General features: G+C 39.2%; 8 protein-coding genes across 9 annotated transcripts; 1 reads left to right on the top strand and 7 right to left on the bottom strand.

Annotated features, from left to right (window-relative positions):
* Positions 1–76: 76 nt before the first annotated feature.
* LOC147918432 (DEAD-box ATP-dependent RNA helicase 25-like) lies at positions 77–3,585 on the bottom strand. The gene is made up of 10 exons (XM_087506651.1): positions 3,156–3,585; positions 2,856–2,962; positions 2,568–2,623; positions 2,239–2,463; positions 1,641–1,847; positions 1,480–1,566; positions 1,293–1,388; positions 1,002–1,217; positions 723–905; positions 77–508 (listed from the first exon to the last, which is right to left on the bottom strand). The coding sequence occupies exons 1-10, from the start codon at positions 3,422–3,424 to the stop codon at positions 236–238; spliced, it is 1,719 nt and encodes a 572-aa protein (XP_087362777.1). The 5' UTR covers positions 3,425–3,585; the 3' UTR covers positions 77–235.
* Positions 3,586–3,935: 350 nt separating this feature from the next.
* Positions 3,936–7,723, bottom strand: LOC104769081 (DEAD-box ATP-dependent RNA helicase 26). The gene is made up of 10 exons (XM_087505704.1): positions 6,697–7,723; positions 6,453–6,559; positions 6,131–6,186; positions 5,797–6,021; positions 5,449–5,655; positions 5,259–5,345; positions 5,077–5,172; positions 4,782–4,997; positions 4,518–4,700; positions 3,936–4,294 (listed from the first exon to the last, which is right to left on the bottom strand). Exons 1-10 carry the CDS (start codon positions 7,581–7,583, stop codon positions 4,067–4,069), a joined length of 2,292 nt encoding a protein of 763 aa, XP_087361830.1. The 5' UTR covers positions 7,584–7,723; the 3' UTR covers positions 3,936–4,066.
* A 411-nt stretch (positions 7,724–8,134) lies between these two features.
* LOC104709869 (uncharacterized protein C57A7.06-like) lies at positions 8,135–11,219 on the bottom strand. The gene is given in 9 exon segments (XM_087505703.1): positions 8,135–8,218; positions 8,220–8,270; positions 8,377–8,508; positions 8,594–9,253; positions 9,331–9,636; positions 9,762–9,980; positions 10,111–10,592; positions 10,691–10,802; positions 10,962–11,219. Coding segments are annotated over 9 exon segments (2,304 nt in total).
* Positions 11,220–11,504: 285 nt separating this feature from the next.
* LOC104769080 (uncharacterized) lies at positions 11,505–13,800 on the bottom strand. Its single transcript, XM_087505707.1, has 3 exons — positions 13,702–13,800; positions 12,011–13,522; positions 11,505–11,919 (listed from the first exon to the last, which is right to left on the bottom strand). The coding sequence occupies exons 2-3, from the start codon at positions 13,505–13,507 to the stop codon at positions 11,674–11,676; spliced, it is 1,743 nt and encodes a 580-aa protein (XP_087361833.1). The 5' UTR covers positions 13,508–13,522; positions 13,702–13,800; the 3' UTR covers positions 11,505–11,673.
* A 456-nt stretch (positions 13,801–14,256) lies between these two features.
* LOC104769079 (serine/threonine-protein kinase SRK2G) lies at positions 14,257–17,212 on the bottom strand. Its single transcript, XM_010493204.3, has 9 exons — positions 16,684–17,212; positions 16,378–16,452; positions 16,187–16,288; positions 16,038–16,091; positions 15,765–15,857; positions 15,531–15,623; positions 15,060–15,164; positions 14,878–14,976; positions 14,257–14,788 (listed from the first exon to the last, which is right to left on the bottom strand). Exons 1-9 carry the CDS (start codon positions 16,801–16,803, stop codon positions 14,465–14,467), a joined length of 1,065 nt encoding a protein of 354 aa, XP_010491506.2. The 5' UTR covers positions 16,804–17,212; the 3' UTR covers positions 14,257–14,464.
* A 12-nt stretch (positions 17,213–17,224) lies between these two features.
* Positions 17,225–19,910, top strand: LOC104769078 (uncharacterized). The gene is made up of 9 exons (XM_010493203.3): positions 17,225–17,865; positions 18,038–18,240; positions 18,458–18,560; positions 18,681–18,746; positions 18,836–19,009; positions 19,096–19,192; positions 19,279–19,419; positions 19,516–19,576; positions 19,656–19,910. The coding sequence occupies exons 1-7, from the start codon at positions 17,450–17,452 to the stop codon at positions 19,405–19,407; spliced, it is 1,188 nt and encodes a 395-aa protein (XP_010491505.1). The 5' UTR covers positions 17,225–17,449; the 3' UTR covers positions 19,408–19,419; positions 19,516–19,576; positions 19,656–19,910.
* LOC104769077 (pyruvate kinase, cytosolic isozyme) lies at positions 19,898–22,762 on the bottom strand. Of its 2 annotated transcripts, none has more exons than XM_010493200.3 (4): positions 22,306–22,762; positions 21,792–22,081; positions 20,996–21,457; positions 19,898–20,900 (listed from the first exon to the last, which is right to left on the bottom strand). In XM_010493200.3, the coding sequence occupies exons 2-4, from the start codon at positions 22,047–22,049 to the stop codon at positions 20,088–20,090; spliced, it is 1,533 nt and encodes a 510-aa protein (XP_010491502.1). In that variant the 5' UTR covers positions 22,050–22,081; positions 22,306–22,762; the 3' UTR covers positions 19,898–20,087. The 2 variants fall into 2 exon arrangements, with proteins under 2 accessions (XP_010491502.1, XP_010491503.1); XM_010493201.3 differs by having other exon boundaries at positions 22,184–22,314.
* A 334-nt stretch (positions 22,763–23,096) lies between these two features.
* On the bottom strand, positions 23,097–24,744 carry LOC104769076 (transcription elongation factor SPT4 homolog 1). The gene is made up of 5 exons (XM_010493199.3): positions 24,557–24,744; positions 24,375–24,466; positions 24,020–24,075; positions 23,584–23,645; positions 23,097–23,395 (listed from the first exon to the last, which is right to left on the bottom strand). Exons 1-5 carry the CDS (start codon positions 24,644–24,646, stop codon positions 23,345–23,347), a joined length of 351 nt encoding a protein of 116 aa, XP_010491501.1. The 5' UTR covers positions 24,647–24,744; the 3' UTR covers positions 23,097–23,344.
* Between the last annotated feature and the right edge of the window lie 322 nt (positions 24,745–25,066).

Raw genomic sequence — 25,066 nt, 5'->3', positions numbered from 1 at the left:
AAGAAATTAATCCAAAAATACTATGAATCAGAAATCCAAAATTGTTTAGCCTGTAAAAAAGAACATGGCAATATAATTTTCTTACAAAAAATACCTTCATAAGAAGGTAACTTTTATAGATTTTGTATAATTAGAAAATCAAAGTGTTACAAGAATAACAAGAGGTAAAGAATACCTTCAAAAGCAAAGGGAAAGCAATAAAGTTTGAAAACAAAACATACCATTAAGAAAAAATCTAGCGGGAGCGAAAATTTCTATTTGTTTTTTTCTTGTCAAAACCAGGAGCGACTCTTATACCAGGAACGTTTTTGAGACCCATCTTGCCAAGAACATTTATAGGGATAGCTGGAGGGGTGCTAAGTCCCATACTGCGGCTGAACTCATTAGCTAACTCCACCAGTCTGGTCGTGTCTTTTGCAATCTTCTTCTGTGATTTGTAGTAACCCAACCACGCCTGATATGCTGCCTCCTTGTTCGTCATTTCCACTTGGCTAATCCCTTTCTGCACCTGATTTTTAACATGTTTTCTCACATTCATCAATGCTCACTCGAGTTACATACTCTTAAAAACTATATTTTAAACATTGGGGACTTGCATCCCAATACAGTTTAGTATAGTAGTCTGGTTTTCATGGGTTGCTTACTTGCTAGCAAATTAAATTTGAGAAAGGCTTTCCAAGTTCAGTAGAGTCACAAATTCATACAGTATTTGAAAAGCTTACCTTTTTCACAGCTTCATGGTCTATTGGCGGTAAAGAAGTCTTTGTGATGGGCAAGTCTTTCACAGAAGATAAAAAGTACTCTTCCCACGGTGCCAACAATAGTATACCTTCTCCTTCCTTCCCTTTCCGCCCAGTTCTGCCAAGTCTATGTATATATTGTTCTCTGTCTGATGGCAATCCCATCTGCAAAAGCAACATATACACAACGACTTCAGTAAAAAACGACTAACTTTGTAGCAACTGTTCGACTCTATCATGGAAAACTACTATATGGTTTACCTGTACGACTAGTGACACATCAGGGTAATCAACACCACGAGCAGATACATCGGATGTTACAAGGATAATACTCTTGGACTTGCGGAACTCATCAGAAACTCTGGTTCTGTAACTCTGCGGTTTTCTAGAATGGATCTCTCTGACGTTCAGGCATAGCTTACCAAGCAGATCAGCCACCAATCTTGTGACCATAGCAGTTGTACAGAAAATGATAATCTGCAACAGCAAAGAGATTGTGTTAATCCAGATATACAGTGGTGATTCAAAATGGCATTGGAGGAAGAATATTACCTTATAGCCCACATTTTCTGTGATGTGTTCTTTCAGAAGACCATATAGAAGCGAGAAATGTCTATCCAATGATGCAATCATGTACATTTGTGTGACCTGGGAGATAAAACAGACATGAGAAACCAATAACATTCAATCATATACAGGCCATTCGTTCACCTGAACTTTTGAAAAAGCAATCTTTTACCTTTTGATGCGTCTCCCCTGCCCCCTCTTGAACACAGTTGACGAACTCATGATCCGGTTTCAGAGCAACATGGCATATTTGACGGACCTTAATACCAAAACAACACGATTCAAGATTCCAACCCAAAAGTGAGAGTCTTTGTGCAAGAAACTGACACTTACCTCTTCAGGTACTGTGGCGGAAAATAAAAATGTCTGTCTCTGCTTCGGAACAGCAGCTATTATCCTCTCAATATCCCTTCGGAAACCCATGTCCAAGAGATGATCAGCTTCATCAAGCACAAGGACTTTCACACCCATCAACCTTGTTGCAAATCCGGACGTGTTGTCGATGTGGTCTTTGAGCCTTCCGGGTGTAGCCACGAGAATCTGAGATTGTGCAAATATGTTATTATTTAAAAATATACAGAGACAAAGATCATCATCTCTGCAGCTACTTTGACTACAGGGAAGAGAAAAAATGCAAAAAAATGTAAATGCATAAGAGGCTAAATCAAGGAACATATCCTATGATTGGAAACAATCCTAACTTGTTCAGCGAAATACATTCTTTTTGAATATATCTTTCTTAATTTATATTCTTAGCCATTTAAATAATGAGTTCATATTATTTTAGTGAAGAACAACCAAATCAGTTTGAAGAAAAAATAAATGCAACTCTAATGGTCAGATAACAAGTTTCATTTTCTAAGTCCAGCTCAATGGCAATGCAAGATTTGTTCAGAAATAAGTTTAAATAAATACAGATTGAAAATTTTACCTGGCATGGACTCTTTTGCAAGCGCCTTTGCTCTGTAGGAAGCTTTGTGCCTCCAATCACAACTTGAACACCAATAGATGGGTGATACTTCAGCAAGATGTTTGCTTCTGCAGCAGCTTGACAAGCAAGTTCCCGAGTAGGGCATACCACAAGCACAATAATTGGGGGATGCCTATTATCCCGGCTTACAGGAGGAGATTTGATAACAGCTTCGATTGATGGAAGCTTCAATATAAACATCAACATTAAGAACAAATCGCACTGAAGGCCTGATAAAATCCTATCTGACCAACTTAAACGCATGAACTCAAGAGTGTAGAATGTCTCACCAAAAATGCAACAGTTTTCCCAGTGCCTGTTTTGGCCTTGGCTAGGACATCTTTACCTGGAAAAACCAAGGAGTTAAGAAAAAAAACATATTAGAGGAACAATAAACAATCAGCCAAGCTTCAAAATGTTAAGTCATGACAAAATATGAGCCATCCGGAAGAAAGATGCAAAATTTTCTGAATTTCTTTCAAGCTTGTGAGACATCTTCCACTAGAAATCTTCCAACCATGCGTATGTTTTCTTTTTGCCTTAAAAGAAACTCCAACAAGAATGAAAGAAAAGTTCACCTTTGAGAATGAGAGGAAGAGTAGCCTCCTGTACAACAGTCATTGTCTTAAATCCAGCATCCGCAATTGCTTTTAGTGATAAAGGAGACAGAGGGAACTGATCGAATCTGTAAAACCATAAAAAGTATTCTCAATCAAACAGCAATGTATATGGTCAGAGCAAGTCACATACAGAAGAATAGCTCTAAACCAATCTCCTCACTTGCATAACACAAAAAGAGACTAAATTGTACCCTCTTCAATATACAATTGCTACTAAGAGAGTTCATAAGATACTCTTTAGTTAAACAAAGAATGTACCTTGTCTTAGACAAATAAGAATCTGACGTTTTAGGAATTTGAGCCTCCTCCACAGGCTTAGTAGAAGCTGCTGCTTTCTTTATAAGAGGCTCATCAACATCATCAGATTGGGCTTCTCTTCCCCTCTTTGGACCTCTATTGTTGTTGTTGTTGTTGTTGTCCTTGACTTGTTTTACCGACTCATCTTCCTGGTCACTCGTGAGCTTTTTCAAATGTTTAGCGCGAAGCTCCCGTCTCTTCTTACCGGATTTGGGTCCATCGGAATTCATGGAAACGAGAAGACCCAGAAAAGATGGAAGAGAAAGATGAAGGAAGAGCGTGTATGCCTTCAACTGTAAGGCTTTGTCAACTTCCAAGTTCCCGCCGTCGGTAAATTTAGGGTATAAAAGGTTTTGTAGGAAACTCAATTTTAGGGCTTAAGGGGTACATTAGAGAAAAGAGTGGCCCAAAATATCTCCCAACAAATTAGAAAAACAAAACGGCACGTAGTTTGCTCTCATTGCTTTGAAATGTCTTTTTATATCAGAAACACCTTTTATTAAAGGAAATTAGTTCAATTTTTTCAAGATCTTCAGAACTTTCCAATTTGCCTAAACTTGGTCAAATTTTTTGTTATATTTCTCATCATGAAAGCTTGGAACTGTAATTTTCGTATTGTAAAACAATGTCTTAAGTGCTCTTATGTTACCAATTTTATGAAAGATAACAATGTGAGTCGTGTGATGGTAAGAAGTAAGAACAAAGAATACTCTATGGTAACTAGCCATTACAAGCAAAAGATTTTCATAAGGTAACTTTTATCGGATTTTTTTAGTTAGAAAGTCTTAAAAGTGTAGCAAGAATGACAAGAGATTACACTTACAAAGCATTAAAGTTTTCAGACAAAAAAGCAAATCACTAGCTTAAAGAATCTACTTGGTTCTAAGACCAGGAACGTTTTTGAGACCCATCTTGCCAAGAACATTTTTTGCGATAGCTGGTGGGCTGTCAAGTCCCATGCTGCGGCTAAACTCATTGGCTAACTCCACCAGTCTGGTCGTGTCTCTTGCAATCATCTTCTGAGATTTGTAGTAACCCAACCACGCCTGATACGCCGCCTCCTTGTTCTTCATTTCCACTTGGCTAAGCCCTTTCTGCACCTGAATTCAACAAATCTTATACTCATCAGTACTCAACTCATGTCACACTCTTCAAAAATCTTAGCTTTTGACTTCTAAGAGTTTTGTGTTATGAGATTCAAATTCTGTTTCAAGTTCCCTTTGTCATTCTAGATTGCCAGCAAATATGAGTTAAGAAAGGCTTGCCAAGTTCAGTAGAATCACAAAATTCATGTGAGTTCATCATTTATATGAAAAGGCTTACCCTTTTCACAGCCTCTGGGTCTAGTGGCGGTAGAGTAGACTTAGTGATGGGTAAGTCTTTAACAGATGACATGAAGTACTCTTCCCATGGTGCCAATAATAAAACTCCTTCCCCTTCCTTACCTTTCCGCCCGGTTCTGCCAAGTCTATGAATATACTGTTCCCTGTCTGATGGCAATCCCATCTGCAAAAGCAAACAACTTCAGTTAAGAAATAGAGATAAAATTGTTAGTTGCGTAACAATTCCATGTCAGAAAACTGTTACCTGTACGACTAATGACACATCAGGGTAATCAACGCCACGAGCAGATACATCGGATGTGACAAGGATAATACCCTTGGACTTGCGGAACTCATCAGAAACTCTTGTTCTGTAACTCTGCGGTTTTCTAGAATGGATCTCTCTGACGTTCAGGCTTAGCTGACTAAGCAGATCAGCCACCAATCTTGTCACCATGGCAGTTGTACAGAAAATAATAACCTACAACAGCAAGGATGTTGTGTTAGTTCAGAGATACAGACATTGGTGATTCAGAATGGCAATAGAGAAACAGTGTTACCTTATAGTCCACATTATCAGCAATGTGTTCTTTAAGAAGCACATATAGAAGAGAGAAATGTCTATCCAGTGATGCAATCATGTACATTTGTGTGACCTGGGAGATATAACAGACATAAGAAACCGATAAATCCAATCATACAACAGGTCATTCACTCAAATCAACCTAAAGAAATCTTTTACCTTTTGGTGCGTCTCCCCAGTACCCTCTTGTACACAGTTGATGAACTCATGATCCCGTTTCAGAGCAACATGGCATATTTGGCGGACCTTGACACCAAAAAACACAGTTCAAGATTCCAACCCAAATTCTTGCGAGCCTATGTACCAAAAAACATGTTTGTCTCTTGCCAATCCTACCCAAGACACTTACCTCTTCCGGTACAGTGGCAGAAAATAAAAATGTTTGTCTCTGCTTAGGAACAGCGGCAATTATCCTCTCAATGTCCCTTCGGAAACCCATGTCCAAGAGATGATCAGCTTCATCAAGCACTAAGACTTTCACACCCATCAACCTTGTTGCAAATCCAGAAGTGTTCTCAATATGGTCTTTCAGCCTTCCGGGTGTAGCCACCAGTATCTGAGAGTTTTAAAATATGTGATTAATCAACAATATATAGATACAGCTGGCGCCATCTTAGAAGCTCAACTTAAAGGAATTGCAAGATTTACTCAGAATTAACTTCACATAGAGAGGCAAAAGAGATCGATCTTTTATTACCTGGCAAGGATTCGTTTGCATACGCCTTTGCTCTGTAGGAAGCTTTGTGCCTCCAATCACAACTTGAACACCAATAGATGGGTGATATTTCAGCAAGATATTTGCTTCTGCAGCAGCTTGACTGGCAAGTTCCCGAGTAGGGCATACAATAAGCACAACAATCGGGGGTTGCCTGTTATCCCGACTTGGAGGAGGAGATTTGATAACTGCTTCAATTGATGGAAGCTAGAAATAAACATCAACGATAAGAAGTAAGAACAGAACCCAATCGAAGGCCGATCAATTCCTAACTGACCAACTTATGTCCATGACCCCAGAGGGTAGAATGTCTTACCAAAAATGCAACGGTTTTCCCAGTGCCTGTTTTGGCCTTGGCTAGGACATCTTTACCTGAAAACAGAGCCCGGAAGAAACCAAGGATTTAAATAGGAATTTTAAACAATCAATCAAGCAACAAAATCGGATATCATGGCAAATTTGAGGAATCCTGAAGACACAAGTTTCTAAGTTTTTTTTTTTTTTTTTCTGAAATACCTATTGGCTATTGCATAAGTGATCTGTAAAAGCTTCTGAGAAGTCGTCAATTAGAAATTGTCACTACATCTCTAAACCATGGTGTGTTTATTTTCTAACAAGGCTCATGAAGAAAAGTTCACCTTGGAGAATGATAGGAAGAGTAGCCTCCTGCACAACAGTCATTGTCTCAAATCCCGCATCCTTGATAGCTTTTAGCGATAAAGGAGACAGAGGGAACTGATCAAATCTGTAAACCATTTACCATAAAGAGAATTCTCAATCAAACAGCACCAAATGATCAAAGTAAGTCACGTACAGAAGAAAAGCTCTGAAGCAACCTCCTGACATGTAAAACAGAAATGAAGATTGAAAGTGAAAATATACCTCGTCTTAGACAAGTAAGAATCTGAAGTCTTTACATGATCACTCCTTGGCATATCAGTCTGGACAGCCTTAGGAGAAGCCACTTTCTTAATAACAATCTCATCATCTTCATCATCCTCATCACTACTACTATCTTCACTTAGCAAATCATCAATGCTTCCCGATACTATCCTCATCTCGTCCTCGTCACTACTATCTTCCTCTTCCTGTCTTAAACCTCTCGTCTGTTTCCCCAATCCCCTGTTGTTTTCAAAACCCCTCTCTCTCCTAAACCCTGAATCTACATTTCTCTCATTCCTTCCACGGAAAGAAGACTCACTACCCTTTCCTTGAATACGACCGTTCCTCGCACCTTCTCGATTCCTAAACGAATCGGACGTGGTTCTCCTCCTGTCCGAACCCCCAAACCTATCCATCTCACTTTCCTTTCCCCTTCTCGCACCACCGAACCTATCAGATTGACCTTCCCTTCCCCTCCTTGGACCCCTACTACTGTTATCCCTATCTACTACGTTTCTACGAACCAACTCTGGAGGACCCGAGTTATCTTCGTCGCTTGTGAACTTCCCACGGGAAGAAGAACTAGTCCTCAAATCGCTAACCCAATCACTAAGCTCTGCCTCGTCCTCAATCAAGCTCTTGGACGCGCGAATCTCACCTCCAGGTCCACTCCGCCGAACGAATTCGGGTTGAGATCTCTCTGGTCGGGTTGAGAAATTGACCCGGGAACCTAATCCGATGTACTTTAACCTAAAGGGAAAGGCTTTGGATAGAACAGGGACGGAACGAAATGAATAGATAAGTGCGCCTGAATTCATGGAAGGGAGACGAGTACAAGGAAGAGAATGAGTGATGAAACGTACACCGAGAGGGAACTTCAAGGACATATCTTGCAATTGTAACTACCAAGTTCCCGTCGTCGGTGGTGACCGGAGAGAAACTGAAGTTGAAGATAAGGAAAGAGTCGAGAGGGTTTTACAGTAAACACACACAACGATAAGGGTTTTAAAGAGATAGGAAATGAAGCAGAGAGACTTGGTACTAAAACGATGACGTTTTTGCACAACAGATCAGAAACGTTATGTAGTTTTCTCTCTGATAACAAAACGGTAAGTTGTTTCTGAAATCTGATCATTACTAAATTACCCTTCGTCGAGGGAAACTCAGAAACACGTGAAGTCTTTTAGGGCTTAATGGTTTAGGAAGTTTTAATTAGCCCATACAAAAAGCCCGATAAGAAGCCCAAAAGGATGTAATGTTATCAAATTAGGCTAAACCGGTAGTTGAACCAAAGCAAATTGTGTCATAATCTTAATCCTTGGTGGAGGTGGGAAGATGATTGATGAACAAAAGATTTGAAAACAAAAAAAAAATAACAAAGCAAAAGTGTTCTGTTGAGATCAAAAATTAAGTTTGAGAATGCAAAATCTTTGGTCTTTTACTTGGACTTGTTACTACCCTTTTTGGGTTTATGTTTCTGATGGCCACGAGGGTGTTCTTCATCTACTGTCTCATTCGCATCTTACTTCCTTAAACTTGACAGGTTTAATGATCACCCCAGCTTTCTTCACAACCTGCACACATTAATCGTCACAGACGGTTTTGAGAAAATGCAGCAATTTGCGAAATGGATACACTACTAATGAGAGTTTTAACAAAAAAAAGTAATGAAAAGTTTACCTCAGGTCGGTTAAGATCTCCAACAATAGTTGTGGGGTTAAACTCGTGTCCTATAGGCATACGCATACTACGTTCGAAAACTTCCTTGGATGTGTAAGGGAAAGGTAGAATCTTTGTATGAAGTTTCTCAGCCTGTCAAATATATTAGATAATATGTCAGCATGATAAGCAACAGAGGAAGGGATAAGCATATATTGAGTGAGACAGTACTAATTACCTTTTTATCGACTTTTTCTGATATGATAACATGTCCAAGACGAGCGTCTTTCCTTGATTTGAGAGCTTGCTCTCTCCTTTTCATGTCATCTTCGTGTTCTCTAACCATCCTTTGAGGTAAACCTCTCTTGTTTTGGATATTGGTCCATTGTCCCCAACCAGGAACTAGAACCGGTTTCTCGGGTTCAGGAACTTCTTGATTCAGTACTTCTTGCTTATCTTTCTCAAACTCACCAACAACGTCATCACAAGCAAAGGCACGGCTTATAAGCTCTGCTTGACAAGGAATCTCATAGGTTTCCTTTGAACCACATGTCAAAATCCCATCAACCATTTCCTCTGCTTCACTCTCTGAATCATCGAAAGGTACCATAATGGTTTCAGTGTTTCTAGCAAGTGAAGAAGCATTATCATCTTTTACAGCCTCTGAGTCATTATCTTCCATATCATTTTCACTACTATCACTGTTATCAAAAAAGTTGTCTGATTCCTTTTTAGACTCTTTTGGAGCTTTTGCCCCAAATACTCTTCTACCACCAACAACATTAGTGGACTTTTTAGAGTTTTCTACACCACCATTGTTCTCCAACTCTTCATACTCCTCAATTGCACGTTTAGCTTCTTCTTTAGCTTCCTGGTTTTTCTTTTTCACAGCCCGAGCCTAACCAAACCAAAAACATGAATGAACGAAAAAACCAGAATGAAAAAATATTCATAAGTGTTTTGTTCAAGATTTACCATGAAAGGTAATGACATAAGACCAGAATTGGGGGCTTCATCATCTTCCACACTTTTAAGTATCTTCTCCTTTGCTTTCGCTATCAGTTCAGAAGCATCCTCATCTGAACCATCATTTAACTCTGCATCGCTCTCATCACTACTACTTTCATCTTTTGTGGAGTTCATCTTTCTGGACAAAATAGCATTAATCTGAAGTTGTTCAGATATAGCTGCCCGAGTTCCATCGTATTTCCTATTCAGTCCAAGCCTTAGCATGCGTTTGGCCCATTTTCCTGCGTTTTTGTGCTTTAAAGTCATACGTTCCTGCATATATAATAACACATAAATATGAACAATTAAACAAGACAATAATTATCACTTTTTTTTGTTTGACAGTTTACGTCTTGATGAAAGAATCTGTGAAAGTGAAGAGGAAATTGTAGACTGACCTCTACTCGTCTAATCTCCTGCTTCTTAGCCTCTTCTTTAGCCATTTCAGGGTCCATCAATGCTCCAACCCCTGATTTATTCAGGTCTTTGTTTTTAAGGCGATGATAAGTTTTAGACTTAATTTTCTTGATTCTTTTGCTTTTCAGGTCAACACGGAAGAGCATGCTCCTCATCTTAGCAATGTGGTCACGTTTCTTGATGTGATCTTCCATAGATACCTGCAACGTATCAAAATTTAATCCAAACAGTTACATCAGATATTCGTATAAGCTACGTTCTGAATGCCAGATAATTTATAAGTCAAGTAAGCTTCAGAGCAGGGAATGAACTAGAGATCACAAAACTTGCCTCGTTCAATTCAAGAAGCCTAGAGCCATCTTCTTTGTGAGCCTCCCTAACCTCATCATCGTCTAATAGAGAAGCCATTCTCGTCTCAAATTCATTCCTAGGCTGAAATTGTGATGCTATTGCACCAACCGTAGAGTATCCAACATTGATATCTTGGTTAAAGTAAACAGTTGGTGCCTCCCTATCCCTCTTTACCAGAGGCACCCACTTACTTAACTCCTTGTCAACTTGTCCTTTCACTACACTCCGTTCCAGTCTTTCTCGCTCTGGCTTTGGCTGAGGAGCATGAACAAGAGATTGACTATCTTTTGCCATCCGGGAGACCCTCTCGCATAGTTCGCTAGATCCAGGTTTTCCTTGAAGAGGCTCTAAAAGGTGTTCCATTGTGATGAGGGATTTACCCTCTAGAACATCACGGGTAGGATTGAATTCAGACTCTGGATATGGTTCAGTAAAGAGTACATGTTTTCTCTTACTCTCTCCTGAAAAAAAAAACAAAAAAAGTTTATATTTTACAGCTTACAAATGCAATGAATAGAAGATAAAAGCAAGACTCTGTATCATGCTTGAGTGTCAATACCTTGAAAGGCTGCACTTGGCATTCCAGTGACAGCTTCCAACATCCGTGGGTGTCTATCATCATCATAATCATCATCATCATCATCATCATCTTCTGACTCCACGTTTTCATCCTTCGTTGAAATAAATACAATTAACCAAATTAAACAACTTTTAACCTAAATTATTACGTGTTATCCAAACAACTCTTAACCTAAAATCAAAGTCCTACAGTGACGGCGATAAGAAACACAATCGACGGTGGAATATTAACTAAGGGAACAAAAAAAAACCTTGAAGTTTTTGGGAAGGACGAAGTCGTAGTTGTCAACGGGGTCGTAACGGTTGTTTTTCCGGGATTCCTCTTCAGGCACACCTTCTTCGTACTCGTACAAATCGCACTCATCGGAATCAATCTCATCGTTAGATTTCAAAAGACGTTTCTCATTAGCAATGATTTTGAGTATTGAGTTCGGTAAGTGAGGTCCTGATCTCCTCTTCTTTGCATTAGCTAGGTTTTTGAAACTAGATTTCCTCTTCTCTCCTCCCATCTTGACTCTCTCTCTGTTTATTCTTTTCAACTAGTCACGATTTTGAGACAGAGACTTTCCTAGGGCTTGTTGCTTCTGACCGACTACTTAAGTACTGAAATAGACGGTTTGAGTGGTCTAGTTTTTATTTAGGGTTCGAATCGTTTCACGCAGCTGTAATAAATACGGTTTTGCAAATTACTAATAAAAATATACGCAGCTGGCTATATTTCTAAGCTTTTTATTACAGAAGAATAGAATTAATTAGGCTAAAACCTTTGATTGATTTTGAGATTTTGAGTGCGGTTTGATAATGTAAGGCTAAAACCTTTTATTAGTATAGATTTTTCGGCCTGAAACTAGTAGGCGATCCAAAACAAGCTTAAAAAGCCACTACATATGGTTTTTGACCACCAAGTTTAAACATTAGTATTAAAGAATAAAGAGTTTAAGAGATTGGAAAAGTATTTTCCTATTACATCAATGCTCGCAGAGACAATGTTAGGATTTCTCCTGCTCCCACGTTGTAATGTGCAAGTGACTTGTTGTCACTTAACAACCCGGCTTTCCCACTTAACTCCTGTTTCTTCACTGGAATGTGTATCTCCCCAGCTATTTTCTCCTTGAAACTTGCCACTTTTTCCAATAACGACTGCACTGTGATCTCAATGACTAGTCCAGTGCCGATGCTTGGAACAGAAACTCTGATTGTAGAGGAGCCCTGGAAACTTATGACTGCTAGTTAGATACAAGTCAAATCAAGCCAGTTGAAATAAACAAAAAGACAGGTAAAAGTGTGAAGAAAACATTACCGGATGCTGAGCAATGAACTGGTCTTCTGGAACAAGTGCTGACTCAGGCTTCTTTGGCTCTGGTTCTTCAGGTAGAGACAGTGGTGGAGGAGGAGACGACATTCCTTGCATTGGATTAGGTGTTGCAGTTGGCTTCATCCCCCGAATCTGTTTCTTTACATGTTGTAGTTGTAGTAGTGTTTCCAGTTTCACCAGATTTGGAACGAGTCCAGATGGTGGTGGTGGCAACACGGTCCTCTCCACGTTAGCAAAATACTCAAAGGCACGCAAATCAGTCATAGCCATCTCCACTCCGTCCATCTCCTTTTCAGGCACTTGATCAAGAAGCTTGAAGAAACCATCAAGAACTTCCTCAGTAGCATCATCAAAATTCGTGATATGCTTTTGGTAAGTCATCAGCTTTTTGGAAGGCACCAACACATTTGAGTACCCGATAACAAGCTTGAGGAAACAACGGTGCCTGATGTCAGTTGGCTTAAAAAACTCAAACAGAGGGTTATCACAGACTCTATTCGTCAATGCCCTTCGAAAATACATGCCATAAACAGACACAAACTGCGCTGTGAGCTTGAAAATATCGAACTCCTTGCGGGTGATAGTGATCCCTGGAGGAAGGCATGCGAACTTGATAGGTGGAGGCTGAGGCATACGACTGGAACGGAAAGGAGGCGCGAGATGGCAGCATTTTTGTGCTGGACCGTCAGGTTGGGAAAATGTGTGACAAGGACCTGAGCTCCTGGACCAAGCATCAGCGACCCAAGATGTCTTCATCTGCGTAGAAGCTAGAGCGTCAGGTTTGATATCCTGAGCATCATCATCATCATCATCATCATCATCATCATCATCATCATTCACATTACTGGCCATGATGCTAGTGGTTTCTGGATGGTTTTGCCGAGATCGCAAATCAGTGAGTGGTAGAACCAGATTTGGAACGAGTCCAGGTGGTGGTGGTAGCAACACGGTCCTTTCCACGTTAGCAAAATACTCAAAAGCATGGAAATCAGTCATAGCCATCTCCACTACGTCCTCCTTATCTTTCTTTTCAAGCAATTGATCAAGAAGCTTGAAGAAAGCATCAAGAACTTCCTCAGTAGCATCATCAAAATTTGTGATATACTTTTGATAAGTCATCAGCTTTTTGGAAGGCACCAACACATGTGAATACCCGATAGCAAGCTTGAGGTAAACACCGTGCCTGCTATCAGTTGGCTTAAGAAACTCAAACAGAGGGTTCTCACAAACTCTCTTCTTCAGTGCCCTTCGGAAATACATGCCATAAACAGACACAAACTGCGCTGTGAGCTTGAAAATATCAAACTCCTTGCGGGTGATAGTGATCCCTGGAGGAAGGGATGCGAACTTGATAGGTAGAGGCTGAGGCATATCACTGAAACTGAATGGAGTCCCACGATTGCAGCACTTTGGGCGACAAGAACCTGAGCTCATGGACATCGCATCAGCGACCTTGGTTCTCACGTTCTGCGTAGAGGACATATTTATTTTCTTTGTCTACAACCAGAAACAAAAGAAAAAAAACAAAGAAACATTCAAATCAGATTCGCTAGAATAACAATTATTAACCTAAATTATAAATAGCCCTAGCTCGCAAATTAACAATCAAATCCACTAAAATAAACGCATAATAAATTCATGAATATATCCCCATGGGAGAAGGCGAACGACCGCACCTTAATCGGGAAGGAAACAGCAGCTAGAACCGCCCTGACGTCTGAGTAGAGGCGTAGAACGAAGAAGAACCTTTCTTGCTTGAGAAGAAATAAACTTTGCGCTAGCTAAGGCTTCTTTATATAGACCTTGAGGTATTGAGGTATTTAGTACTAAGTCACCTGACCAATAGTAACCTGCCACATGGACATTGTTTCCAAATTTAATTAAGTAAAGTCACCTGACCAATATTAACCTGCCACATGTAAACGATTCAGAATTTGATCAAATAAAAGCTAACCTTCCTAATTTACAAGTTTACAAAGTTGTCACTTATATCTCTTTGATTGATGTTGAGATTTTGAGGATTGCGGTTCGATAATTTCGATGGCATAACATCTTTGTTTTACCACCACCATGGTACTCTCGTTGTTCTGGGTTGCTACTTGCTAGCAAATAGAGTTTGAGAAAGGCTTGACAAGTTCAGTTAGAGTCACAAATTCATGCTATGTTTGCAGTAGTATTTGGAAAAGTATTACCTTTGTATGATTCATACGGTTTGAAATTACTAATAAATATAATGAAACGATTTGTATGATTCATTTCTTACGAACAACAATTGACAAAACGACAACGACATCAAATCTAAAAGTGAACCTGCACGTAGCTTACAGCCTTCGGCTTTCAGAAATATGTCTTTTTTTTACCAGAAGCAAGTCACCAACGCACCAAACAGTGTTCTTAAAGAAGAAAATAAGTATGAGAAACAGAGCAGTATATCTCTTCTTAAGCTTTGTCAGACTCTTGACAAGACTGTGCCTCTTTGACATGCTTCTCATACTCGTCTTCTTCATCATCTTCTTCTTCTTCCACTTCAGCTTCAACATCCTTTTCCTCTTCATCTTCTTCATCAGCTCCTGAGCCCGAGCTTTTGACAGAAGGTGGAGCTGGATTCCTTGCTTCTCCAACTATCTTCATTATGTCCTCTACGCTTTGAAGAGAGAAGCTCGTGTCTCTCTTGTAATACGCTGCTTGAGCCGACTCTAGCAGCTCCTTTGGCAAATTCTTCAAGTACCATGGATGATTCTTGATCTCCTTAAGCGTGATTCTCTGTCAGGAATATTATTGACAACAATCAGAACTGCAAAAACATCTTCCTCGCAATATCTATAGCTTGAAACATGGAATAGTTAAGGTACCTTAGCAGAGTTAGTGACGAATATGCGAGAGAGAAGGTGTTTGCATTCCTGAGATATGTGAACATAGTCCGGGATCTTGTATTGTACAGCCATTATGCGCTGCAGAATATCATTTTAAATGGTTCTATTATTGAGACACTTGAGCAATAAGAAGAGGAGTTAATCAGAATGGTCTTAGTTACTTGGATTGTTTTCCTGAAGTTCTTTGGATCATTAGGGTCCTCAAACGGGTAAGCTCCAACCAACATGACGTAAAGGGTTACTCCACATGACCACACATCCGCGTGCTACAAAAACACAGTCATATGAGTGCAAATGCCAGTCTATATATATGCTCTATGACAATTATGATTATAGAGACTGGCCTATAAACATCCTACCCACATCGATTATCACCTGTCAATTTTTTTGAATTAAGACCCTAGGCTTGGAAACTGGTCCATTTAAACCTATTTAGAACTATAATAACCTGAAAAGTTTACACAGACCACGCCAGTACAAAGTATATATTAGACCGACTAAAACATCAATCGTAGAGCAGTCTAAACTTTTTTCCCTCATACATTTCCCTTGACGACACTATTTGCTTACTCTGACAACCAATCATGCATAAATGGGAAATTAGTATGTACAAGAAGGCATGAGCAATGTACCTTGCCATCATATTCTCTCCGTGAAAGAACTTCAGGTGCTATGTATGCTGGAGTTCCCACAGTCGATTTAGGCCTTGAATGTAGTATAGATGACTAAACAGTAGAAGTAAAATAGAAAACAGGACAAGATCATAAATATCAAGACTAATGAACAGATAATACATTTGATTGAAACAAACTAATCAGGATTGAGACAAACTGCGCAAAGAAGAAGGGAATAAATAGAGTGCAGACCTTAGAGTAACCAAAGTCACAGATTTTCAAAAGCGGAGCAGGGCTCCCATCAAGCAATGTGTTCTCAAGCTTCAGGTCTCTATGGCATATTTGCTGCACAGAAGCAAAAGAGAGGGGGAAGTTTACACAAGAACGGAGGCATAAAATTCCAAATCTCAAACAAAGAATCTGAGCGGCGGCAAAACATCAATAGCTCTCCATAAAATGCCTAATTACGCACTTAACTTTCCTTTTCAGCTTAATGAAAATGGGAAGAACTATATACATACATACCAAGGAATGGCAGTAGTCTACGCCACAAATCAGCTGTTGAAAGAAGTACCTAGCCTGAAAAGTGAAAAGAAAAAAATCAAACCAAAAACTCATACAAGCACATAAAAAGAAAGATCAAAGTGTAAGACTTTAAAAGGAGAAAAGCGCACCTCAGCTTCACTGAATCTACCAGCAGTGCAGATTCGATCAAAGAGCTCTCCTCCAGAAGCATACTCCATCACAATAGCAAGATGAGTAGGTGTCAGAATCACCTGGAACCAAATCAAAATCAGATCCCAAGACAACTCTCTCTTTATCAGGGCCACAGAACCAAAAAGAAAAAGGAAAAACAGAGACTTGCCTCCTTGAAGCGGATGATATTGGGATGCTTAAGTGATCTGTGATTGATAATCTCTCTCGCCACGTTCTCATCTATCTGCATAAACCAAACAATCCCCAAATTAATCATCATCATCATTTAAGTCTGTTGTTATAAAAAAAACCCCAATTTCTCAAATTTTCCTGAAAACTCCTTCAAATCTAGCAAAAAGACTTCAAATCATGATTCTGATCATATCAACTGAGCTAAAAAGTGAAACTTTTTTAAACCCCAATTCAAAACTTGAAGCACCCAAATAACAAAAAGACTAGGAAAAAAAAACCAAACCTTGCGGCCTCTCTCGATGTATTTCATGGCAACGAGCTCTTTGGTGTCCTTGTGTTTGAGAAGCCGAGCCACACCGAAATTACCAGAACCCAGATCCTTGACAACATCATACTTATCCATTTTCCAAAATCAACAACCGTAGTGATCGAAGGGTGTCTAATCTATCAGCTTATATATCCAATTAGTAAACGATTTAGAAAAGAGGGATCTGAGCAAATTCCATCAACAAGAAAATCGTGAGATCCAATTCACAAACACACGACACACCCATCTGCGTGTGTAAGTATGTATGTATAATAATATCCGATGGAGCCGTAAACGTAGGAGTTAGTAAATGGATTGGACCACGTGGAGGATCTACTCGAACTCCAATGATCTAATAAAGCTTGTGATTGGAGTGAGTCCAACGGTAGCTAAGCTACAATTTCATCTCTTTACATTCGCCGACATACACATTAACAGTTACAAAATTGTATAAACCGTAACAAAGCTCTAAATTGCGTTTATGGGAAAAAGAGGTTATTGTGTTATTTATAAAGATGTGGGGGGGCTCTCATAAATAATACAAACGATTTGACTAAAAAGGTCTCATAACAGATCTAGAGTCAAAATCTTATGGAGTATATATTTATTTATTTATCCGCAAGACTCCATCTTTGAAGATCTATCTTGTACACACTTTCGAAGTGTAAAAAGCTCAACTTTGCGGACAAAATTAGGGTTTCAAGCTGAGATCTTTTTTGTTTACTTGTGTAACACTGAGATAATGAGTAAAGCTTCGGTGATTCTATACATCACGGTGGGGATCTTTGTGCTCTTCCTCATCTCTTATTCCCCGAAGAAGAAGGGTGACTACGATCACCACCATGGTGGTCACAACCAACATCACCGTTTAAAACTCCGGTCTTCTTTCAATTTCAAACCTACTCGTCACGATCCGGTTCCGTTTGATCCTCTCGTCGCTGATATGGAGCGCCGTCGTGAGGATAAAGAGTGGGAGCGGCAGTACATTGAGCATTCTCATCCGGAGCTTGTCTCTCATTCTCAAAAAGAAACAACCAGTGGTGGTGGTGGGCATGAACATGAACATGCACCTGGTCACGAGTCACAGCCTGAGTGGGAAGACTTCATGGATGCTGAGGATTACTTGAATAATGAGGACAAGTTCAATGTCACTGATAGGTTTGCTCATACTTATATATCTTCAATTCCAAATCTTTGAATTTGATTACTAACTAAAAAGGCATACTTTTGAAAGTTTAGATTTTTATTTCACTAAATATTTAATTCAGCTTAATGTAGTAAAGATCCAATTTTTTGTAAGGAAGGAGTTTGATTGATTGGTGTTTTTCAGGTTGATAATGCTGTTTCCGAAGATTGATGTTTCTCCAGCTGATGGGTTTGTGACGGAGAGTGAATTGACTGAATGGACTATGCAGTCTGCTGCCAAGGAAGTCGTTCACAGGACTCAAAGAGACATGGATGTTCATGACAAAAACAAGGATGGTTTCATTTCATTCTCTGAGTATGAACCACCTTCTTGGGTCCGTAATTCAGGTGAGCTGCACTTTCCTGTTTCTTCTTTGAGTTTCACTGACTCTAATTTGTGCTACTTGATATGGTCATACAGACACATATGTCTTAATAGATCTTGTTTTTTCGATACCCGCTTCACCTGTTTGATTGAAATTTGCAACGGTTTAAGCTGCTGAAGTAAAGAATCTCACTTTTGTCTCTTAAGTATGCTAGCTGACTTGGTTAGAATTTTAAACAGATAATAATTCCTTTGGCTATGACATGGGCTGGTGGAAGGAGGAACATTTTAATGCATCAGATGCAAATGGTGATGGACTGCTGAACTTAACAGAGTTTAACGAGTAAGCGTTTCTTCTAGTGTAGATTATAGCAACCTAGCTATTTCAGATTTTGATTAATACTTAAAACTATCACTTTTTTTTTGTTTTTGTTCTCACAATGCTCTTGCTGTTTTCATTTAGCTTTCTGCATCCTGCTGACACCAAGAACCCTAATTTACTGCTATGGTTATGCAAGGAGGAAGTAAGGTAATGTACTGTGATCGTATGATTATTTCTGAGGAACCCTTCTTTTAGCTTATTCTTTATTAAAGGGTTCTTCTCCTTCCCTCTTCCAGAGAAAGAGATTCAGATAAAGATGGTAAGATCAGTTTTGAAGAGTTTTTCCACGGCCTCTTTGACACTGTAAGGAACTACGAGGAAGATAATCACAATTCTACGCATCCTTATCATGACTTGCCTGAAGGCCCTGCAAAGCAGTTGTTTTCTCAGCTTGACAAAAATGATGATGGGTTAGTAATTTACGAGTTCACACGACATGATTACCATTGCCATTGATATCAGGCATCCCTTAACATTTACTCCCACTTGTCTACAGGTACTTATCAGACGTTGAACTACTTCCCATTATCAGTAAAATCCATCCTACTGAGCGTTATTACGCAAAACAACAGGCTGATTATATTATATCTCAGGTACGTAGCTTTCAAACTAAATGGTGTATTTTAGCTGTTAGATTGCTCGATCTTACATTGATCTCTCTTTTCTTGATCTTTTCTAGGCGGATTCGGACAAAGATGGACGTTTGACTTTGGCAGAGATGATTGAGCATCCATATGTCTTCTACAGTGCCATTTTCGACGAAGATGACACTGATGATGATTATGGCTACCACGATGAATTCCGCTAGTTTTACAATTGAGTAAGCAGCAGCCACAACCCTGAAAAAAACTATTCCTATTGAATCTGTCGAAGAATGTTCAAACTTATAACACTAATCGTTATTCATTAATAACAGAGGAAGAAATAACATCAAGCTCAATTCCATATAACTTCAAGGAACATCCCTCACGAAACAGGTGATCTCAATAACATCAGGCGTGGTTAATCTTCTATACCTTTGTTCTTGTCTTTCTTACGGCTTTTCTTATACTGCAGAGTCCACCACGAATCTCTCCCACGCAGATCATCTGGTGATTTAGAAGTTAGAATAGTATTTATGATTTTAAACGTTAAAGGAACATACTTTTCTTTGAATCTTGTTCAATCGTTATAGATGGCTTTCTCGATGTTTGTATCTTTTACTTAACACCTTTAAAGCTTAATCTTTTATAAGCAAAGCTTATGAAGAGAAACAGTGTATACATGCAAAGGTCAGCACTGAGCTCATAAGAAGCAGATTTTAATCCGTAATCTTGGAAAACTACATAGAAAAAAGGGAGAGAGTGTATCTTAAAAGTTGGTTACAGAGATCCAGGAGCTACTGTGACCTGTTTTCATTTTATTTCATGCTACAAAGCAAATTCTCAGTTACGATTACCAACAATCATCAGGCGCCAAGATTTGTGATTTTGAAAGAAGTTTGATATCTCACTTCACCACACAGATCTTAATAACTGAGGCAGCTCCAATACGGTGCAGCGCCACAATTGCATCACCACGGTTGCATAGTCCTCTCTGTGTAGCCGACTTCAGAGCAGCCTCAATGATAACTTCCGTGGCTTCACTATCGGTTGCCTTTGCAGATCCTTCAGCTAACATAGGGATAAGACCTCTGTATATGAGACTGTGCCTTGCAGGTGACTCGTCACTACAAGCCCAGTCAAAGGAATCAGTGGTCATAACCGGGACAACCACTGACAGAATCGGAACAGCAGGTCTGTATTTAGCCACGAGATTAGCGGTTGAACCTCCACGTGTCAACACAATGATGAGTTTTGCCCTGGCTTTGTTAGCAGTCCGTACAGCTGATGATGCAAGACTCTCGAGTGGGCTCATTGGAAGCGGAGTTGCTCGGATCATCTCTTTAAAGATTGTGTTGTAATCAAGGGAGCTTTCAGCTTCAATGCAGATCTTAGCCATGACTTTGACAGCTATTTCCGGATAAGCTCCTGCTGCACTCTCACCGCTTAGCATCACACAGTCCGTGCCATCAAGAACAGCATTTGCAACATCTGTGGCTTCAGCTCGGGTTGGCCGAGGTGATTTGATCATTGACTCCAGCATCTGAGTGGCTGTAACCACCGGTTTACCCGCAAGGTTACACTTGTAAATCATCAACTTTTGAGCCAAGAAGATCTTCTCAATCGGAATCTCCATCCCCAAATCACCACGAGCAACCATGAACGCATCTGTTTCACGCAATATCTCATCAAAGTTTAGCACTCCTTCCTGGTTCTCAACCTTCAAAATCCAAACCCAAGAAAGAAAAGAGTCAGATTCATGCCTATATATATATACATGAAATGCCATTGCCATAAGTGAAAATTTTTAAATACCTTGGACATCAACATTATGCTTTTAGCATGGGAACCAAGAACCTTGCGGACATTAACAAGATCCGAACCTTTACGGACAAAAGAAAGAGCAATCATATCGATGCTGTTCGGAACACCCCAACCGAGAATATCTTCAATATCCTTATCTGTCAAAGTAGGAAGATCAACAACAACACCGGGAAGATTCACGTTCTTTCTCTCACCAAGCATGGCCGAGTTTTCACACCGGCACCTAACAGTTCCAGACTCGGGGTCACATGACAAGACAGCTAGACTTATGCTTCCATCAGCACAGAGTATGGTGTTCCCAGGCTTCACATCCAAAGGCAGCTTTTTATAGCTCATGGATATCGTTGACTCATCTCCTTTAATATCATAATCAGTGGTGATAGTAATCTCTTGACCTTCCTTAAGTTGTATAGGGTTCCCATCTTTCAAGAAACCAGTACGAATCTCAGGCCCCTGACAATATCAACAAGCGAAATCATAAGCTGAAAGTCTCTAAAATGACGAATTCATATAGTACAAATTCCATAATCTAGCCATATTCTTGAATATACATACAATCTCTAACAATAATAACCAAACACAGTACTAGACATTTAACATTTACTAAATTCCAAGAATAAGTTTCCTTGTTGTATTTACTGAACTCTCTCCTCATTGAGGAGCTGAAGTAAGTAAATAAAAACCAAGTTGATGTTTAGGTACAAACTAGATCGAAAGATTATGACAAGAGAATCCATAGCACAAGACGCTTGCAAAACAGGAAGCAAAAGATAAGTTTTGAATTAACCTTTGTATCAAGCATGACAGCAGCAAGAATGCCGGTATTTTGCATAGCGGTACGGAGGTTGTCGAGTGTATCTTGATGGTATTCATGGCTACCATGTGAGAAGTTGAAGCGAGCCACATTCATACCAGCTCTCAAAAGCTTCTCGATCATAGAAACAGTCCGAGAAGCTGGTCCTAAAGTACAAACGATCTTTGTCTTTGGGATCCTCCCATCATTAGGTAGCTCCTTCAGAATCCCTTCTATGTCTATGTTCGACATGTTTTCTCTATAAGATCTCTTCTCGTGTTTCCCTGCAATGAACAATTCAGCACCATAACCAAACTATTCAACAACAAAGCAAGCGTAAGAATCGAAATTTCCGGTCATATCTAGACCGAGATCCATATTTATACCAAACTAGAAAGTACTGAACTGAAGAAACAATGGAACATAAGTTTCACAGATTCACTCAACCAAACATAGGTTTGTAGGAACCAGAGTGACTGAGATTTGGAGAACAAGAGTGAGACTTTACCTAGGCTCCAGAATCTGGATCTGTTGTCGTGTCGGAGCGAGAACCCTTGTTTTTTTGGTTTGGCTTGGACTTGGGTTAATGACTCTCTGGCTTTGGAGTAACGAAGTTGGTAGCGACCGCCACGTGAACTCGAATTTAAAATTAATAAGGATTTTTTCTAAATCCAGTTTGTATTTTTCTATTTATAAATTGCCTTTGACCAAAAACACAAAACAAAAAAAAAACTAAATTAAACTTAATACGCCTTACTGAACGTCTTCATTACTCAATGCACTTCGCTTTGGTGGCTTACGACGTTGTTGATAACAAATTTGTTATAAATTTAAATATGTAAGTACTCTTGATGTTAAGTAACTATTTAATTATGCAAGTTATGTACATGATTACTCAAGCATAAGAATATGCCTTTGGATCGAAAGATGTGATTCTCAATTCTTGAGTATGATTTGTTTGTTTTGTATCCATGAATTTATGGGTCTTTATATTGTTTTCATATAAAGACAAAATAGATATATAAGCGTTTTTCACATTTTTCCCCATAGTTTGTCTTTTGGTTCTTTGGGACTTTCAATGGTCATATTCCTAAAACCAATATATATGTCTCTCTTTGCTTCCCCTCTTGGGATGATGAAGGAGCCATTTCTTCTACACTTTTGCTAGGTGTTCTATTTACTGCATAGTTGACATTTTGTCTTTACATTATTGGTACCACAAATTGTTTTTTGCTAGGTGTTCAATTTTAAAGTAGTGTAGTTCATTTTGTTAATAAAAATCATATAATGAACTGAATATCACAGGGGACAAAAAAGAATCCATTTCATAATTGAAAAATAATGTAATTTATCTTATCTTCCGGAGAACTACACAATGAGTTTGGCAAGATAAGTTATTGTTAACAGTGAGAGGATCAAATCTCTTTATCAGTAACAAAGTACATAACTAAACTACTTCAATTCATAGCCTCCATCGGACTCAGTCTTCTTGGAACTTACGACGACTTGCAGAGATGCCAATATGGAGACACTTGATGCAAAAGGATTCAAATGCGTTTGGGCGGAACATACTGTACCTGCACTTCTTGGCATATGAACTGCCAGCAGATTTCCATCACATACATGTGAAAAAAAATGAACAGTCAGTATGAGACCAGATTGTGTGTTTTAGGATCCATGCTCTTATTTGAAAGCCAGAGCTAAGGATTTGCTTATTATGTCGTGGAGCGTTGAGATCTCTTCTTAGGCTTCTAAAGGGAATTGGCATAGAAGTAAATACGTTTACCTGCATTTCCTCTGGGAGTGCCTCTGAGACAGCAAGAGTGTAGCAACCAGGAGCGAACTTCCCTGAGAACAAGAAATTGCAAATTGTTACATTTATTTTCTGTCTCAAAGAAAGCTGGCAATATTAGAAAATACAACATCAAGCCACAAACACACAGACGACATCTGAAATGCAGCTACCACTCAAACGGGTGTTGACAAAAACAGTTACATTTGAAATAGAAAGCAGGGTTTGGTGAATTAGATTGATGGTATATTCATCTTTAAACTATATAGCCTGAATGAGATTTAAAACTGCACATTTTATACATACACATTCGCTCTTCCCAAAGAGAAAGATATGACTAACGTAGCAGTAAACGGAAAGAAGAAGCAAGTAAACTCGAAAAGAGAACTCAATAGTTTGAGTAAAATCAGGAAACAGAGCTGAAACATACCAATTCTTAACCATCTTGCTGCCCAACTTCTGCGTGGATCCATCATAGAGATTATACTGCGAAACAAACATGAATCAACACTACCACTATCTCTATAAATTTAAACTCATTGTGCTTAAAGCAGCAAACTTTAGGTCAATTCCACTGTAATTTTACAATGTAGAACGATTCATCCAATAACAATTACAAGAACAACAAGAGATTAGAAACTTAAAAAAACGCATCAGTCTTTATCAATTATGTATAGACTACAGTTACATCCTAAGCAGAGAGTCCCACCAAGTTTATCCATGTAACCACGAGTCGAAAAGTGAGTGCACTATCAAATTGATGAAAGCAAGGATTCGAATTGTACCCGTTGAAATTAGGGGTGGTAACATCGACGATACGTTCATGATCGTCTTCCATTTTGAAGAAAGGACAATTCTCGCACCCAGAATCCCTAAACTGTTTGGATAAAACCAGATCATACATACAAAACATAATCCGCATGAGAAGAGAACATGCAAAACAGAGTGAGAAGGTGAAAAACCATACCTGATCGTAGGTTTTGACGAGGCGACATCGAAGACAAGCCCTAAGCTCGTGACCGAAACTCGTCGGAATCTGTGCAGGCGCTTCTCCCATTGTTGTTAAATGTCTTCCAAAAATCGCCACGCCTCTTCTGTTTCTTCTCTGATTCTTGTCCAAATATCGAAAATTTTGTTCCGAACGAGGAGAAAGATGTCTCTGTCTGTATCCGTCTTTTAAGTACCATATATGTGGGCCTTAACTAAACATAAAGTTGTACAAGTAATGAAATCATTGGGCCTTAAATTATAAGCCCATTCATCTTCTTTAGCGTTATCTTCGGCAACAAGATGAGTTTTTAAGGTTTTACGTTGTCGTCGGCAACAAGACGAGTTACAATCATTTATCTCCTAGTGACGTGCATAGTTTAGATTCGACTTTTCTTTTTTCTTTTTCTTTCTTTTCATTAACCTTATATATTCTTTGTACAAGCAAAATCGTGTGTATCATCTTTGTCGTGTTTGGGTAATTTTGCAC

The sequence above is a fragment of the Camelina sativa genome, chromosome 20, assembly GCF_030686135.1.
Source record: "Camelina sativa cultivar CO46 ecotype springtype chromosome 20, ASM3068613v1".
Lineage (NCBI taxonomy): Eukaryota > Viridiplantae > Streptophyta > Magnoliopsida > Brassicales > Brassicaceae > Camelina > Camelina sativa.
This window is presented reverse-complemented; position numbering and strand designations above follow the sequence as displayed.